General features: G+C 30.8%; 1 protein-coding gene across 2 annotated transcripts; it reads left to right on the top strand.

Moving 5' to 3' along the window:
• The first annotated feature begins 941 nt into the window (after nt 1-941).
• Nucleotides 942-20,230, top strand: LOC105429123 (proton-coupled amino acid transporter-like protein acs). 2 transcript variants are annotated; one of them, XM_089077923.1, is made up of 8 exons: nt 942-1,590; nt 10,209-10,261; nt 10,529-10,663; nt 11,812-12,084; nt 12,369-12,453; nt 18,090-18,359; nt 18,732-19,083; nt 19,495-19,801. In XM_089077923.1, the coding sequence occupies exons 1-8, from the start codon at nt 1,555-1,557 to the stop codon at nt 19,563-19,565; spliced, it is 1,275 nt and encodes a 424-aa protein (XP_088934049.1). In that variant the 5' UTR covers nt 942-1,554; the 3' UTR covers nt 19,566-19,801. The 2 variants fall into 2 exon arrangements, with proteins under 2 accessions (XP_088934049.1, XP_088934048.1); XM_089077922.1 differs by having other exon boundaries at nt 946-1,590; nt 19,491-20,230.
• The last annotated feature ends 461 nt before the right edge of the window (nt 20,231-20,691 follow it).

Genomic DNA, 20,691 nt, shown 5'->3' with positions numbered 1-20,691 from the left:
TTAATATAATATTTGGAATAATATTTGGACATGCATGTCAAATACTTAAAAAAATTGGAAGCGCAATAAGTTGATTATTTTATTTATTTATAAAACATAATTTACATCCGTAAAATTTGTAAAATAAATTGTTGGTGAAACAAAATCTTATTTCTTGAAAGTTTAATCTTGATGTAATCTATCTATCTGGCAGAATAATGATTAGCCAATCGCGATATTTATCATATGCTTTGATAAAATTCAGATCTTACTTAATACAGGAAAGGGATTATCAATATATCTTGAAAATCTGAATATGTCTGAAATAATCTTTATTATAATGAAAATACTTGTTAAGTCTGTGGCACTTAATGAATTTTATTAAATCAGTAATGAAATAAAATAAGATTAATAATCACCACTTTTTTAATATCAAAATATCATCAAAATATCTTTGCACTTTTATATTTAATTATTATAAACGGGAGAAACTCTACTATAAATATAAAACAAATGTAATATGTATGATGGAAGAAACATTTTTAACCATTTTTATTTTTTAAATCAATATCTTTTTTCTTCTTTTTCTCTTTTTATCAATTCTTTTTATTTATATTACTGTTTTTATTCTGATGAAATATTAAAGTAAAAAAAGTTTTTAAATCTTATCTTGGTATCAGAAAAATATATTAATTCAAAAAAATAGAAACAGACAAAATAAAATAATCTCTTGGTACTTCTAACATTAATAGATTGTAATCGTTAACACCGAAGATATTTTCTGCTCTTGATGAGCGAAAGACTAAGAAAAAAAAGTAAAAAAATGTTGTTGTAATGCGCCATTTGTTAAGTAAAATTATTAAGCAAGCGCAAAGTGCTTATCCTACTTGTGCGTACTTGTCGAAGACGCACACTCGTCACGCGAACAAATTTACCCTTGCAACCCGCGGACGCGAGCAAGGGGAGAACCGTTCGCATAGCACCGCCGCTCGGACTCGGTGACTTGAACGCTCGCCCTCAGATGCGAACGTTCGACGGCATCGCCGTCGTAACACCCAAGATCGCTACTGATCGGCGAAACGCGAGTCGCAACCACCTTATGATATCCATGTGCTCGCGCGAGCCGGCGTCGTCGTCAATCGGTCGGCTGAATGAGTCGGCGAACGTATTTACGCCGGCGTTCATCCCTCACCCCTCGGTACCACCGTGAAACGATACGATACGGATACGAAACGGTATCGTGAGCCCGAGTCGCACACACGCCACACGATGCTATATAAATAATACTTCGCGCTAAGTCAGACCAGTCGACTTGCGGCGGCCGTACCTGTCGCGCCGCACAATGCAACGGACCTTCAGAGATTAAATCGTCTCGACCCTCGCGCGCCACTCGAAATCTCTTTCTTTTTTTTTTTCTTTTCTCTCGTCTTCTTTTCTCTGTCTTCCTGTCTGACCAAACGTCGCCCCTCGTACGCACTCATCCGAAACCGTTTATCTTTCCGTTGCGCGCTCGTCGCGTGCCGAGGACACTCGCCGGTGACTTAACATCCAACGCTTAGCGGTCCATCCTCCAGGATGTCGCACGACAATTTGGGATTTACATCGAGCACGGTGAGTGGATGATACGAGTGTATGTCGGAATATGTCGGTAAATATGTTCTCATACTGGGGGCGAAAAAGAAAAAAATAAAATCAAATGTGTGTGTATATATATATATATATATATATATATATGTTGTGTGTGTGTGTGTGTGTGTGTGTGTTTGAAATAATAAAGAAAACCAAATTTTGTCAATATTCCGGTAACGATTTTCAATATACAACGGTATTTATCAATCCTAGAATAGTCTATGGTTTTTCTCTCGGAGTAGGGAAGAAACTCGGGAGAGGGAAAAGGCATTCCCTGATGATTCGCGATACATTCTTCTATTTCTTCAACGAGTTTTTGCTGTCACATTAGTCGTTATCCTCGAAATCATTCTGTGCAAACAAAGCATCCTTTCAATATAAAATTGTAAACATGGTTTCCTCGACAGTAAAGCAGCAGAATGAAATTTTAATAACACGAAGCTATGCTAGAAATATGAATTTTAGACAAAAGTCCTTTTTTCTTAATTTATATTTAAAAAATATGCAGAAATGATATTTCTTTTGACGTTGATAGAAAAGAAGTTTTTCGATATAAGATCAGCTATATTAAGTATTTACGTCATGTCTTAGTGCATATATTTAAGAATAATTGATATGCGAAATAATTTGAACCATATTACTTTAAAACACTCTTAATAAGCATATTTTTATGAAATAAAAAATACGATTTAAAATTGGAAAATGTGCCAATAATTCATATGTGACATTTATAAAAAAAAAATTATATGCAAAACAAATCATGTTTTTTTTATATAATTTGTCACATTTCTTTTTCTTTTTTCATCAATAATTGACATTTTTTTTGTTATTTAAAGTTACAAGTTTGTCAATTGGGTATATATTTTTTTAGTGTTATATTTAAAACGGCTTATCTATTTTAAAAGATAATGTAAGAAAATGATAATGTAACAATGCATAATACATGCAAAATACTATCTGAAGGATCACAGAGTTATTTAAATATTGGAATTTTTTTGCTAATTATAACAATTAATAGTTTTGTTTGTCTATTGCAATAACAAAATATCACTAAACATTTAACATACTATTCATTTAATATCAAACACTGAGTCATATAAAAAAAATTGAAACGTTAAGCAATTTGGAAACGAATTTTATTATCTTTATCTTCGACTTGCGCTTTTTATATTTCAAGATTTATTTCGGATTTATGAATGTAAGAGCCATTTAAGAATATATTAATTATTAAAGGATATACTTTAAGAAGATACACTTTAGAGATAATATGCGGAATCGATTTAATTAATTTAATAAATGATCATCTGTTAAAATCGTTCATCTGTAGCATGTCGGTTTTATAGCTATGAATGAATTACAGAACAAGGATAATAATAAGCTTGCGAGTAACTATTATACATTCGATATTTTTGACGGCTTCGCGATTGCGCGATGATCCGATCATGAGCCGATCACGAGAGTGGAAAGTTTCTATTCATATTGCGCGTACTTTCGCACGTCGATGAACGATTGTCCTTCGACGTGTGAAACGACGATGCCGATGTCGTTACCATCATTTTTCCTTCCACTATTTTTCTTCCGACTATAATTGGCGATTAGAATTATTGCCCAACGAGGAAATACCAATAAGCGAACGAGCTAGACTGGCTCCGCTGACAGAGAGAGAGATTTAATATCTGGCACTCGCTTTTACGAAATGTCCTTCTCCCGCGACTTTTTTTCAGGCCTGCTTTTTTTTCTCCCTCGCTTTTTCTCCTCGCGCTCGCATCGAAGGCAACCAAGTACAATACTTGTTCGATCAAGCACGATTATTCGAAAGTATTCGAATTGTTGTACCGAGTGTTTTAAAGGTTTTGCGCCTTTCCCTTATAACGCTGGCCTGTATAGGTTTTCTAATTTTGCGAAGTCGATTTCTCCGTAGCACATACTTTAAGAAATGTCTAAATATGAAGATATTTAATATTTGACGTTAAAAGGCTTTTTTCAACGAGTTAAATTAATTACGAAAAGAACTTGTTTTAGAAATTTAATTGCGCTTTGCAATTAAAATAAAAAATAAAATAAAATAATTTTTTATTTATATTTTTATACGTAAAAAGTAATTATTGGTGCGTCTGTTAAAAATCTAACACTAACGCTTAAATATATAAAATATTAAAATTAAAATAATATGAACATAACAATATAGCATTTAAATAACAATAATATAAAAATGTAATAATATTTGAAGCGTTACTTTTAATTTATGAATTCACAATAGCATTACATTATTATAAATTTTATCGATTCCTATGGAAACGTTGCACTCATCGTATCTTCTCCTTGATTATCGGGCGTAATAATTTTTTTGTTACTTTCTCTAAAAACGGAGCATCTTTACCTTTCGTTGCAACCATAAATTTTGCGTAACGTTTACATTTAACTTCAATATCTCTCGCTATTACTTTCGTCGTTGAATTCTCTTATAACGGTAATAATACGGCACATTTCAATTTTTTTTGTCTTCGTAGTATCGACAGTTTACTGTGAATTAATAAGCATTTCTCCCAGTAATAATATTATCTGACATTAATTGATAATTGATTGCTCAGACTGTCATTATGATCCATATCGGCTTGGTGTGCCGCTGAGAGTTGCATTTTCCTGATAACACTCTCATATGGATTACTTTTGCCGCTACCGAAAATGCCCCGCGTTGATAAAGAACGCTCGAATGTGGATGTGTGTTTGCTGCAAACAAAACGTGCATTACGGAAGAATCTTATTTGTCTCTTCCTCTTTGTAACGTAGCAGTTTTGAGCATATGTACTGGCTGCATTTTCGCAGTCGTGAGCCGTATTAAAGCGCCCTGCTAGATACATTAAAAGGATTGCAGCTAAGGACGATTAAGTCTGGGACAACTTAAGTCTGGGAAAAAAGTTTTGCTCTGGCATACTGATTTTAATCTCAATCGGCAAATGGCTTGTGTGCAGAGTTGAATAGTAGTTAAAAAAAGTTAAAAGTTAACTAATAATAAAGTTAAAAAATTAATATCTTTTAATTTAATTTAATTGATCTTAAATGAGTTTATAATTCCAGCTAATTATTTTTAATTTCAGCTAATTATTTTTAAAACACATGAACGTTAATCAACATGCAAAGAGTAGCGCGCGTAATTGACAGAGTTCCACTCGATTATTATGCGCCTTGTAGATATTCAAGATCGACCGTGTACCGATTTGCTCCTCCGTTTCCGGCGGAAATGCGTACGCGCGCAACCGAACGTAATATCGAGCTCGTTGAATGACTCGCGCTCGTTGCGCTGTCAAACGTGAAAAATCGCTATGTAAAGGCCGCTGCCAACAATTAGTACGCGTTTCTCACCACACACGGAGCTTCTCGCAGCGCTGTTCTTTGACATTTATTTCTAGCCTTTTTTTATATAACCCGGCCTGTGAAACCATCGTTTATGCAACCACCATGACATATCTGCCGCGCGGTCCCGCCGCGCCGTCTGTTTCCGCCCGTTTCCGTCTATTTCCCTATTGTCTTCCTTGTTGTCACGCGCATCTGCGGCAAATATCAATCGCGCGTGCTTTGAATTGCTAATCCCCGTGGAGGCCTTCGATTACAATTCGCCTTTAACTTGCAACTGCGTAACGATATTGAAATAATCTCGACAGATCACCGTCTCCCGAGGCGGTTTCGCGATATCGTAATTGCGATCGCTCCGAGAAACGGAGCGTTTTTCAAATGGAATCGAACTAAACTCGCGTAAACGCGGTATTCGCTTCGGAATTTAAAATTATGTAAAATAATATGGAGATTGCGCCAATTTTGTCAGAATAAAACGTAATTGCATGATTTTGGAAAGTGCGATCATCCCGATAGCGAGAATGTATTCGGCAGAATTCATAGAATTCACATAAATTCAATGAGGATGCTCCGTGTCAGGATTTAACGGTAATATTACTTCTCAACAGTGCCCAATCGTCCTTTATTAAAATAATTACTTGCGTTATAAATAATAAATAATGAAAATAACTAAATAAAATTAATTAATTCTATGATTAACCGACTATGAAAACCCGCGATTTATATCAGCAGTAAAATCTTTTGTTGACCAATATTAAAATTGCAATTGTAAGATAAGATAGAAAAAATGATCGCACTCATGAATTGCGACTAAAACTTTTATTGTATGAAAATTATAGTGTAATTTAAAATTCTATTGTCACATATGCAAAGAATTGATTCTTTTTATTTTATTTTTTTATTTATTGCATAATAATATGATACGATTATGTATAATCTGTCAAAACTTGAAATATCTCGAATATTTTATACACGTGAGCGGAGATAAGTTATGACGTATTCAGATCTATTTCCGTGATAGCGTCAGATACTATAAAACTACAAAAACACTTTTACCTTCTCATTAAACCTTTGTACCCTTGTGCGTATGATGATTTAAGATTGTGTCAAGTGTATTCTGATAAGTACAAAGTGAAATTTGTTGACTGGTGAAACGGATATTAAAAGATTAAAAGCACTCGAGTTTAATAAAATACATTTTTCATTTCTGTATAATTGATGAGTGATATTAAAATATAAAGAGATTTTGTTAGATAAAGCATTATGTTTCTGTATTAAATTTTATATATTATATATCTGAAATTACATTGATATATGATTCTCTTTAATATTTACATCGCCAAGAATTCAAATACATTTTGGATTCTTGCACTCGTATTAAAATTAGATAAAATAGATAGAATTAAAAGAAATCTATTTGAAAACTCCAGAAAAATTGTAAGACTAATTTTATAATATTAAAATGCAGTACATTAAATATTTGCAAAGCTGTGAATAAAATTGCAATTTAAAATATTAGAAGGATTTTTCAAATGCATTTCTCATTATCGCGATTCATTGTTGAGTAATCTGTTATATCAGAATTCGTTGCAGGTCTTATCGATTAACAACAATTATTATTGATTAACTATACTTATTATGTCATATTGACGTCACTTTTAACGTCTTCAGTAAAAATTATATTAGTTTACCGTATTCGAATTTAGTTTATTGAATTTATTCGAAATTTAGTTTTGAATCTAATAACAAATAGATGTCACAAACATTACGTTTGATTGTTATTTACGGACATATGTTTAAATAAAATTATAAAACTTAATTTTATGACGTAATGAAAAAAAAGTTAATTTTTTTAATTACGTGCACCTAGAATTCCTATCTGCACCAAAAGTAATCTTGTCTGGTGTTGCTCAACTTGCTACGGCCTGAACAATTAACACGCCTAGTAGAGCGTGCGTTAATCACGGAATTTTTCTGAACTCCGTAACATTCCACCAGTTTTCTTCCACGCCTAATCTCTCGTCACCTGTTTCTGATATGGGAAACTTAATTACAATCATTCTTGTTCTTCGATAGCACAGACAACGACGTCCAGCGATTATACCTGAACAGTCGGGACTTAACAATTGTATTATGATAATTATTATTAACTTGTTGATTGTTAAACTGATAATTGCTGACGCAGAGAGTTAATAAAATTACATGTCTGCATATGTATGACAACAAAACTGAAATATTGTTTCTTTGATTCTGATATTGACTTGATGTTGAATGTTTTAAATGTTATCTTATTGAAATATATACTTTTTATACTTACCATCTCTGCAAGTGGACATTCAAAATTTGAATATGTATTTTGAAATTAAAATTTTTTTATTACATCTAATAAAATTTAATTAATAATTATTAACATGTTGCAGATGTCAATATAAAATTTTATAACACGCTCTTCTCTATTCATCTCTTTTCAAAGAAACGATTGTTACGATAATATTACGATATAAATTTTAGTAGTAACGCAAATCTGACAATGCGAAATGAATTATTGTTGAAACGCTGGAATTCCATTTTAATATCGCATAAGTGAGTTATTTGCCGGCGATAATACGCGTGGCTCTGACAGTGGTAAAAAATACGCGCTGCCACGAGTCATTGAAATTATATCAGAGATTTCTAAGTATAATATAAGAGATATGAAGTCTTATGTTATCATGAATAAGTGGATTAAACAGGAGTGTTTTGATAATGAAATTTACATTCCTGGAAAGATAGGCAAAAAATTCATACGAACATCCATCTGCCTGTCCAACAATATTTACCGCCTATACGCCAATTTTCATATTTCATATTAATGTTTACACAATCAAGTTTGCTCGCAATTCCTCATTAATCGGGGGCGTGGTACACCTTCACGTCATATAACGAATGCGTAACAACTATGCGCGAATCAAAAGATTATATACACAAGACATGTAGATTGATTAAAAAGAGTACGTGCAGCATCTGTAGGTGTAACCTGTAATTTTATTGAAATGATTTATCGTCGCCACTAATTGACATTGGTGCAATAAATATTTAATTTCCTCACGGAGAAACAAAGAAACAAGGACCTCGGCGCATTGACGGTTGCGTGTTTGTCGAAGGAGTTAATGCTTTTCTCAGCAGTCATTGGTAACGCAAACACACCAAACAAGATAATTATATTTTCTCTTTAGCAATTGAATACATCATTAACACGACATTAACCGTTTTATTAATTTTTCGATGTTCGCAAATTATCATATCAAATAATTCTGTTATTGCATTTGTATAACGAATTTTGGAATATTGTTTGCGATATGAGATATATGTTGAAAAATGTTATGATCTTTAAGCGGTACAAAAAAAAAAACTCGAAATTTTTTATCCTTATATGTATCGATTAACATCATATCTAAGAAGATTCTATCGTAAAAAAGATACATTATCAGATACTATGTCGTATTATTGTTGACATGTTTGGATATAAGGGGGAAGTTTTTTACAGTCATACATTTATAAACCGGATACACATTTTTACATTGGTATTTGATTTTTAATAAATAGCTTTGATATACTATCTAAACATAGTGGAATCTTCCACTATGTTCGATATAAATCGTGCGTATCGTTAACGATGCATCTAATTAGTCTTGTGGGCGTGGTATTGTTTTGAAGGACGTATTAAATGATCGCATCCGCACATTATGCAATTTGTACAGCGCGATGTAAGAAAATTTCCCATATTCGTCACGTTACAGCTTAACTGCATATAAAGAAGATGTACGAGCCGTGAGGAATTATGCAGATGTCAACCGACAATTTATGCTTTAGGAGCGCAAGAAGATTGCCGCAATTTGCATGGTCGAAAATTGACCGAGCAAACGATAGACATTTAGCGAATTTTTGAATTTTCAATTTACAATTCTCCAATTTCTCCAGTTCTACAATTCTACAATTTCTCCACGCAGATCACAAAAATCATTCCTAAAATTCGCAACTGAATTATTGGGGCATACAATGAAACAAGTACTCGTTTTGTACGAGAGTAAAAAAATTCTAGGAAAGAATTGTTGCTTATCACATATAAAGATAAAGAAGATATTCATATAATATTAGACAATCGATCGTGTCGATTCAATTGGACTTGACGGAAAAAGCCGGACGAAACTTCCTTATTAAATTGCTATCTATAATCATTCATATCGCCACAGCTGCGGACATGGAATATTACAGGATAATTCAAAAATAAACGAGATATATGCTCATAATTTCCAAGCGACTGGTTAATATGCAGTTGTGCGACGTGCCTATATATATTTATGTTTAATAATCTTTGAAGAAATTTTCAAAATTTTATACTTTTTATATTGTTATCGAGCAGTTCGTAGATTTCAAAAGTCGATTTCTAAATCTGCTTGTCCGCCTGAAATGCCTGCAAATTACTCCGATGTGTATCACGTAGACTAGCGTGACTGCGACGATATCGTAGAAAATGCATAAAAGTGCGACCTTCTTTTTAAATTGCTTTGTAATGTTCATACATATACACGACAAGCCCGTGAACTCGCTCATCAGCCGCGTCCGATTATTGCCTTAAAATACTTATACTTTTTGTAAGACTTTTATAAGACTTTTTATACTTATGTATACGGCGTTACGTATTAGATAATACAATCGGAATCAATGATCGTCGGATATAAGTACGTACGAGCAATAGACTCGATGTACAATGCACGATAAGTATCAACATTCATGATAATAACAAATATCTCCAAAAACTTACTCCAAGTCCAAGTAAAATTTTAAAATACATTCAACTTACCTATATTTATTTCGATTGTATATAGAGCAGAAAGAATTTATGCGTTATTAATACACGTGCATCAATTAAAAACTGCGATTTTACATCTTTCTTTATATCAAAACTGTTATAGCTATTACACGTTTTATTTAATAAAAATATTTACTGATACTTACAGAATAAAAATAAACAATATTTTTTAAAAAAGCTAAATAAATATACGTAACGCCTGTATGATATATAGATTTTTTTTATATAATTAAAATTTTATTGATATAAATAATATTTTTTGCAATTATATATTATATTCAAACACACACATAATCATGTTATTGCTGCATATTTCAATAATTCTGTTACATGTTATTGCAACAATAATTATATGTTATATATTACTATAAATAATCCATATTTATTCTTATAGGATGCTCTGCAAGATGTAAGAAAGGTTTCTTCATTCAAGGAACGTCGGAATGGGTAAGTATTAAATACATATTATAAAATAGATTTTATGAAAATATAAAAAAATCTCCTTTTTAAAATGTGCTTGGCAAATTATTTTTCAAAATTTTTATTTTTAAATTCTAATAAAAGATTAATACTGTAATCTAAAATTAGCATAGAAATATATAACGAGTTATATCACTAATATTTACTTTCATTATCATTATATCTTGAAAATTTGAGCCTCAACACATGCTTTGTTTAAAGTATAAGCTCTTTATAAAGTTTATATTTTTGCAGTTACGATTCGACAGCTACGAACGAAAAGCATGATAATATTTACGTCCTGGAACTTGAAGAGAAGAAAAAAAGCATAGTCGAACAGGAAAATGATTATGATCCATATGATTACAGAATAGTGGAGCATCCAACTACGTAAGTTTTTTTAAAATACGTAATGTATAAATTAAAACATATTTTATTTTATTCACGATACGTAATGTGGTAAATGGAAAGAACGAATAATTTGTCACATGAGAGAAAGAACATGAAGTAAACATAATTGTTTATACATCAATTTTAACTTCAATATTTATTTTTAACATTTTTTTATATTTTTAACATTTTTTATTATTTAAATTCTGTAAAAAAATAATATTCTTAATGTAGAAATTTAATATATGTAGAAGAAAAGAAGAAATTGTTTTAATATTTTTATCATTAAATTTATTACCAAAAATAGTTAGAACTAACCCAAAGATTAAATACGTTTCTTATAATGGAAAAATTAACAATTATCTCTGTTTAAAAATGATAGACGAAAGCATTTGAAATTAATAACGTAGATATCTTCGGATATCTAATAATTTCAAGGATATGTAAAGTGATCAAATCAAAAAGGGACATCTCCGATTGTACAGATATCGTAACATATGTCTCTTTATCTTGATTATTTTATTATCTCGATAAGTCTGATATTGGCGATAGTTTTTCTGTACTTGCCAAATTTTTTTAATTAATAAAATAAGATTGTACAAAAGACAACCGATTATCTAACACACTGTTGAATAATCATTTAATCGGGATTTAGTGATCATCCGATTTATTGAAGCGTTAATCAAAATGAGATATGAGATATACAACTTGTCATTCAAGGTGATCAAGAATATTATACAACTCGCAGTACTTCCCTTGCACGCGAAATGACGTTTGATTATTCCTCATACCAGTTGTCTTATTAGCGTAATGTTCTAATCAGATTAAAACACTTGGTAAAACGTGATTCCTGATGAAAATGCGGAATGCATGATTGTCTCATAGCACTTACTACTCACCGCAAGATTATTAATAATTTACATTAATTATTAATAAAAGAATTTAATCTTCAGTTTAAATATATACATTTAGTATTTATTTTACAAATAATTAATTTATTCGTAACACGTCAATTAACTTGCGTGAGACAAAAGTTGCGTGCAAAAGTTATTTCTAAAGGTCTATCCCATTTAAATCTCGTAGTTTTAATACGATCAGAAACAATAAACAAAAAGGGTTGGGTTTCTTCCCAACCCGTGATTTTTCAGGAATGCAGAAACTACGCTTCACTTACTAAAGGGTAGTTTGGGCACCGGGATTCTCGCGATGCCAATGGCCTTTCACCATGCTGGATACGTTGTCGGCTTGTTTGCCACCGTCATCATAGGGCTCCTTTGTATATATTGCATGCGAATTCTCGTTCGCTCGGAGTATGAATTGTGCAAAAGAAAAAGGGTGCCGTCCATGACATATCCGGCAACCGCAGAGGCCGCTCTGCTGGAGGGACCAGTGTGCCTCAGACGGTTTTCCAGATTTTCAATGTGAGTACGTCACGCTTTTTTTTTTTTTTTTGGTGTAATTTCAGAAAACAAAACGTAACGAGGAAATAGATTTGTCTTTTCTTTTCTTACATTTCTGTTGTCGCTAGTAAAAATAGCTGCATTAATAACGAAGTAAACCACGGCATTTAGGTGCTATATCGTATGTAATCCAGTGTCTGTCGTGCAATAAAATTTAATTGCAATAACGAGACTATACTTAGAGATCGGAATCACTTTTAAGCTACATTTGTATTACGTGAAAAACTTGTATTCTCTATTTGCAGACACATAATAAACGTCTTCCTGTTGATATATCAGATGGGCACTTGCTGCGTCTACATAGTTTTTATTTCTGAAAACCTGCACTCGGTGAGTATCTCTGCTAGTTTCAGCTTGTAATATCTTATGCATTTCACGAACGTTGTAGAACTCAACGCTAGTAAATCTCAAGTAGACTTTCATTCTTAAGTTGCAAATGTTACTTGTTTAATATTCCACTTATTCCATGCATTATAAAATATACATACATGCATAATACACTGCGAAAAGATTAATTTTAATGAAGTACACCATCTTCAGCTGAATAAATATTCAGTCAAGAAAATCGGTTTTATTATAACAGATATTTTTACCGAAATAATATTAATTAATAAATATATACTTATTAAAATAATTAATTGGATTAAAAAAAATATTATAATTTTATAACTTTATATAATTTTATTATAATTTAACCTCACACACACATGTAAGTACGTAATTAATTTCACTTCGTTTTCGTTTCGCGCTACGTCTTGATAACTTGTTTGGAATCTTACGCTAATCAATTTGATATCGCATGATATCTGCCAGTATTACGGAGTGTATGCAGAAAAGGGAATAATCTAGGTCAGGGAAATACATTGTAAGAAAGAATATGCGAGTAGACAGTCACTGATAATTAATGCGTTTACGATTGAGTCAAGGTGATCGTAGACCTAAGACAAACGACCGGTCATCGACATTCTCGACGATGCTGTAGAGTGATAGAAATCGAAATTATTACTTGTTCTTACGCGAATTTATCCGCGTGAAACGCTGAAACGTTGTTTGCACAAATGTGATTAGTTCGAATTATTTATATCTATATATACAGGTTAAAAACTAGGAAGGAATAAAATTGAATAATTGAATAATTTGTAACAAGTAGATATAATAAAATGAATTAAATATTATGTAGAAATACATCATTTTTATTTAGTGCAAAAAGAATGTATATGTGAACTTGTAAGAGAATGCATATTATAAAAAAGAGATAATTTGATTTGATTTGTGGCTCAGATTTTTTTGGTAATTATCTGAACAACCGAGATACTTAAAAACCATTAAATGCATTTTCTAACATTAATAAATGCATGTTTGAAGAATATCAGGAAAATCCCTTTCATGAAAATGATCACTCATTTCAAAATCTTTTTAACGTACTGAATTGTGCAACCAGGCAAACTTTGATATTTTTCTATTTATTTTTACAACAAATTTATAAATATATAAGTTTATTTATATTTATAAATATATAAATAATAAGTTTATTTATAAGTATAATTTGATAATAATTAATTTAACAAATAAGTTAATTTATAAGTATAATTTTTTTGCATTATATGTTATACTTATTTTTGTATTACTAATAGAAACGGTGGATTTCTTTTGTAGAATAGTAATTTATTTTATCCTGTTTATTTGTTACAAAGTAATTGCTATTTAATCCCAGCCATTTCTCAATTGTCACACTACAATTAACATCGGTATACACGTCAACACGCTTGACGCATATACAACAAACGTATAACTCAACATAGAATGATAAATAGAATAAATAGAGCAGTATAAATGGAAAGTTGAACAAGAAGACAATACTCTCTGTATATTCTTTTTATAAAAAAAGAAGAATTATACCTTTTTATATCATAAGATGCATCTTAATGTTAAATCATAAAAAAATCGCATTGCAAATTATAAAGATTACAAACGCATATATTTATGTTCATATCTAATCTATTCGTATACTAATCGTATTTCAATTGTCTTTATTCCATAATCCTGTATTCCGCGTGAGTTCGTCACGTGAAATCTCGCATACACGCGCGCCCGAATGATTTATGGAATTTCTCTATCGTCGGTCGCACGAGAATTGTTGCAGCGGCACGAAACGAATGGAATCTTATCACGAGTGTAAGATCAAGTGGAAGTAAGAGTCGCCTGCAGGTCGGACAAGCGCTGAGTACTTAAGTATCGTTCACATAACGATTATACGGTGTATAATAGCGTAAAAGAATTTTTTGTAATATATTTTCTGTTACTCCACTCGATGATTAACGTACGCTTTTGACCTGTAAAAAATGCAAGACAAATTGGACAAATTGGGGAGGCTCAAATTCCTGCGACCCAATTATTTAGAACGCATATATTGTAAAGAGTTGTAAATCCTTGATGTTATATTTTTATTTAACGAATCAAGCACCTCGATCATGCGCAAGGTAAGAGGATACGAAAAGCAACTTGACTAAAAACGACCGGTGCTGAACGGATATATCGCATTTTGCGAAATACAAAGTTCAAAAAAGAAATTTTTCGTCTGCTTTCGCTGTAAAAACTGCAATTGCACCGCGGTCTGTTTGTATGACGTAATTTTGCAATATGCCACGGCGCTAAATCTTATGTGGACGATACCTTAATCGCAGATTGGAAGGCATTGCGTAGTACGCGATGTAATAGATAGTTAACTATCGTTACGACACATATGTTATTACGGCAACTAAATCGAATGTATGTGGATACACAACGCGTACGTTTCGCGTAAACCTGAATGCCGCCTGCATTCGCGCAAACGAGCGACTTCAGGGTCGGATGCGAAGTGAACGGAACTGCAAAAATACATTAATGGGTTAATATATATCGCTTAAAGAGTCGTATATGATTAAACGTGAATTATATATCGCTAAGTATCAAAATGGATCAGAATATTATTAGATGTTCTAACGTAATAAAAATTACAAAAATGGAAAACTTAAAAAGTATGGAAAAAAATAATGAAAAAGAAAATATATATGTAAATATATTATTTTTGTATGTAATATAAAGAAATTTTGAAACATTTAAATATAATATTATATAAGTTTTATATATTATTAATTTTTTTAGACTTTTTTTATATTAAATTCATGAATCGATAATCTTATTTTTCTTTGCATCGGGTCTCTAAAAATCTTTTGCATGACTCTACACATACATACATAACGTATAACGAAACATTGTTAGTACAATTTAAATGAAAAATTCCAAGAAAGTAACATTTTAATTTTTGTAGGATTTTCAAGGATTTATCTAAGGAAAAAAATCTTATTAATCTGACGTATACCATATACTGCTTACGTGCATAGAAGCAATTGAATAAATTATTTTTATAAGGAAGTTTCTCTAGTGGGATTATTCACTACGTGCGTTAAATTATCGCGAATCTATCCTATAATTCGAAACACTTTAACATGTCTTATGCAATAATTGTCGATAAATGATTATTAGAGACTTCATTTGTATTACTTTCAATAATTATTTTATCATTTTGGTTAAATAATCAATTCGTTTAAGATAATCTATAAGATTACTACTCTTAAGACTACTCATCATTTTATTATCACAATTGCAATATCTATCGTACAATCGTAACGAGGGCAATATTAGAACAAGAAAAAACTATATTATTACAGTCATTGGCAATCGGATTAAAGATGATATTCCCAAAATGAAAATCTTCAAGATGTTTTGGATTTAAATATCATGATATAAAATTATGTTTGTATTTAAAAATTTTTTTTTCTTTTCAGATGCATATTGATATTAATTTCTCTAAATGATGGAAGAATTTTCTATTTTTATGAATATATTGCCTTTCGATTAAGAGATAATTAATAGCTATAACTAGACTATAATAGATATAACTAGCATTAATGAATTAGTAATTCTCCTTTTACATCACAAATGCAATTTGCCTAAATGCAGAGACATTCAAGGGTGCATTCAGTCGCATTCAATTGTATGTCGACGGCATGTGTTACATCTATCTTACATAAGACGAAGGCTAGATATCCGATAACGATAATCGAGAGGCGTTAAACGATGGTAACGCGCCCATTTCCGTCTGCCCTTGAAATCGAACCAATGCAGTTAATGACAGAACGTCAAAGTTTGCGAGAGCAAACTCGTCATATGACGAATTAGCTAAATATTTAGACCGTACAACGTTCATAGTTCTTTCATCACAAACTGTCAGAATTAAAAAATATGTCATTGATATCATATGGTGTATCTTCAAGAGCTATAATTTTAAATTCTTGGAGTCGTGACAAATCAAAAATTTTACACAAACCTAATATTCGATTCGAAGCGCGGCTCTGATAGCGATACAAAAAATTAGTTAACATATATCACACATTAATCATACGTGACGAATAAGACTACATTTATTTTCTGCGGTTTTAGTATTTTTTTTTCTCTTTTCCGAAAATACGAAGAATATTCAGTACGTATACATTATGTCAGTTGCATATATTAGCAATCTGAGATACAATGACGCACACATTATGAAATCTTTTTACTCATGTTCACGTTTATTTGGAATTATACAAAAATTGATTATATTTGAGAATTAATTCTATTAAACAGATTTCCGGACCTGTCAAATTCTAAGATATTAATAGTAGTTTTTCTTTGTGTATCAAAAAGTTATATACTGTTATGTAGATGATATATGGCATGGCATATATTGTGATCTACAAGCATCTATTTCGAGCTTTTATATTTATTACTTCTTTCTTAAAATAACAAATTCTTTCAAACAAGGTTTTTTGAATATTTAAGAAGATATAATAAAATTAAATAAGATAATAAAATTATCATAAAAGGTTATCTTAAAATAATAAGTTATCTTCATTAAATGAAAATTAATTTTTACTATTGTTTCTATTTATTTTTATGCACGATGATTTTTATTTAAATTCTTTGAAACTTCTATTAAATTTTGCACAAAATTAAATTTAATTTTCAATGAAATGAAATTCCGAATGAATGAGAAGATGAGCGAAGATAATGTCATCCGTGCGTCGTTATGTTTTCAGATGCTACGTGATTGAAACACGTAAGTGTCATAGTCTTGGGTCACAGTCTCAAAAATTTTCTATCGAGGACGTGCATAGGGAAAATGATGATCAAGATCACATTGGGGAAAAAAGACGGTATGTATACGTATGCGACTCAAGAAATCAAGTATTTAATTACATATTCAAACGTGTCAACGTAATGTGATGTAAAACAGAAGTGCTGATTACACTCCTCTCGACACATGGTTGTCAATATGATTAGCGTATTAACGGAATTGAGTAACTTCGTTATCCTTCCAAGGACTCGTTAGAGTATTTTAAAGATTCTGTCATTTTTATAGGCTTATGTCATGGTGTTATTTAACGCGTTATAAAATAGGTATCGTGTCGTGTGTTTAGTCAACTTTACTACAAGAATGTAATAAAGTTAAAGTTAAGCTACAAGAATGAAAGGATTAAAGAACTTCTCGTATACAATCTATGAAAATCTGCATGTTATTTTTCATCATTAATTTTTATTTTTATCCAAGAGTAAAAAATAAAAATATAGGATTATATCTATGTATTTAAGCACTATTTTTATTATAAATAAGAGTTATTATTTTAAAAAAATATATATATATATTCTTTTATTAGGCAATCAATCTCTTAATACTATAATTAAATAACACAATTCTTTTGTTAAGCGTTAAATATCGTAATAAAATGTTCAATAATTTAATGAAATTATTATATAAAATATTAAATGTTTATATCTTATGGATATAAAATTTTGGAAAAATCAAACCTATCTTGAGAATGTAAAACAAAATTAAATTGGTGTGTACATTATTAAATAATATCACGTATTATTTTTTTTTCTTTCAGGGATTACAAACGTTCTTTGACATAAAGGTGGATATATATATGACGATCCTTCTGGTACCCTTGATCTTAATTAATTACATCAGGAATCTTAAATACTTGACACCATGTTCGACACTAGCGAATATTATCATGTTCGCTGGATTCGCTATCATACTTTACTTTATTTTCGAAGAGCCATTATCGTTCACAAATCGCGAGATGTATGGCGATGTTACGAATTTTCCGCTCTTCTTTGGAACCGTCCTGTTCGCTCTTGAAGCCATCGGCGTAGTAAGTAATCAAACAAAACACTGTTCGCATACAACAGAGTTGTAAAATTTATTTATTATGCATCGACATAATTACATTAATGTGATAATAAATAAATATAAAAAGAAATTAAAACAAAAATTGAGCTTATATATGATAATTTATATTATTTGTTTATATAAAAAATAAAGTTTCTCATTATTTTTGTAATATGAAGAAGAGAAATTCGTCATCTATTAATACATTTTCCAAGTACAAATCTCTTTTTTATCGTCATTATAACTTGGTTAATTAAGGTGGTTAGTTTTTACTTGTATATGCTTTAAATATTGTAAATTTTTACTATATTTTTTTATAGTAAATTTTCTAATTGTTTCCTGTTTGTTTTTTTAGATTATGCCTTTGGAAAACGAAATGAAAACTCCCAAATTTTTCATGAAACCATGTGGCGTCTTAAATATCTCAATGGGCCTCATAGTTGCGATGTATGCCGCTCTAGGGTTCTTTGGATATATACGCTATGGCAGCGAAATCAAGGGCAGTATTACGCTCAATGTACCTGGCGACAAACTGGGAATTGCCGTTAAAATTCTTCTGGCTATCGCCATCTTTTTCACATATCCCATTCAGTGTTACGTTGCTATCGATATAATATGGAACGAATATATCAGTCAATACCTTGAGAAGTATCGTTTTAAGTTAATCTGGGAATATATAGTCAGGACTATCATAATTTTAATTACTTGTGAGTACATTTTAATTTAATTTTATCATTAAATCGAAAAATAGATAAAGAGATAAAGAGATAAAAAGTTTTTAAACACAAATAGGATTAAAAACTCTCGGAACTTATGTTCATTACGAAGACACTTTTTATAAAGATAATATATGTAATAAACAATATGTTTAAACGTTAAATAGAAAATATTAAATATCATTAATAATTTTCGAATTTTCTCTTAGAGAATTTACTTTTCATACATAGTATATATATATATATATATATATATATATATTATATCTCTTAATGTATTTTATATATTAGTATATTACTTTTAGTATTTGTTAACTCTATTTAATTAACGATTATTTATGTTTCAAAGATAAAAAAAAATTGTTTAATTAACTTATGATCTGTATAATCTGTTTCAGTCAGTTTGGCAATTTCAGTTCAGCAACTGGATCTCTTTATATCATTGTTCGGCGCGTTTTGTCTATCAGGCTTAGGATTGGCTTTCCCAGCGATCATACAATTGTGCGCTTTCTGGAAAGTGATGGGACCTACTGAGAAAAAGATTATGTTAGCAAAGAATATATGCCTGATACTTATTGGTATCTTAGGTCTGGTCGTGGGCACATTCACGAGTCTTCGTAATATCATCGCGAAGTTCTCTTGAAGAATTCGCGAAATTGTGTGACAAAACTGTTAAACAGGGTGACGAAGTGACAGATTAGAAGGGAAAGTGAACAAAAATCGTTTCTCTGCGAGAAACGACAATGATGTGATACGCAGTTGAAGTTGATCATTGCTAAAGTGAGTGCACATGCTAAAAATACAAGAGGCATTCAGAGGCACTAGCCGAGGGACCGAAATAACATTAACTTCTTACGACTTACATCACACTTTGGCTTCGATTCGTCCAGGAATGGGATGAAGTTCCTAAGTGCATTCATTGGTTTATGTGTGATACGTAAGACTATAAGTGAAGATGTGGTACAATAACGCGACAAATCCTGGCTCGCGTCAATCACAACACAGATATATGTGTATATATATATATATATATATATATATATATATATACATATATATATATACACACATATATAGATGTAATATATCTATGTAAAAAGATTTTACTGTATTGTAAATAAAAATAATTTTATTTTCATATTGTTATCTTCTTTGCTTGTCTATCGATTATTGTTGACGACTTCTGAACTGAGCTGTCATGCATAATAAAAATTGTGTTATTTAATTATATGTACACAAACACGCACATATTTTTCTGACCTTTTAATATTTTAAGATGATAGAAGAACAGATATAAGAAAATTGTACGTACACGATTGCCGCTTAATGAATTGCTACGCAAAAACAAATCGATATTTCACTGATATGTATAAGCAAGTTATTACTTAAATAATGAATATATTCATTAATGCTCTTCTTTATACTTATCTTTATGTGTATCGTTTTGTATAAATTTTCAGATGATTAACATTAATTATCAACCAATTAATATCATATTATTACATAAAACGCAACCGAATATTTTATTTCACTAAAAGTCACAAAACATATTTGCAGCATGGACTTTGTATTGTTCATGAATTATAATCAAATACTTTT

The sequence above is a fragment of the Pogonomyrmex barbatus genome, unplaced genomic scaffold, assembly GCF_055798465.1.
Source record: "Pogonomyrmex barbatus isolate J1 unplaced genomic scaffold, ASM5579846v1 scaffold20, whole genome shotgun sequence".
Taxonomy (NCBI): domain Eukaryota; kingdom Metazoa; phylum Arthropoda; class Insecta; order Hymenoptera; family Formicidae; genus Pogonomyrmex; species Pogonomyrmex barbatus.
This window is presented reverse-complemented; position numbering and strand designations above follow the sequence as displayed.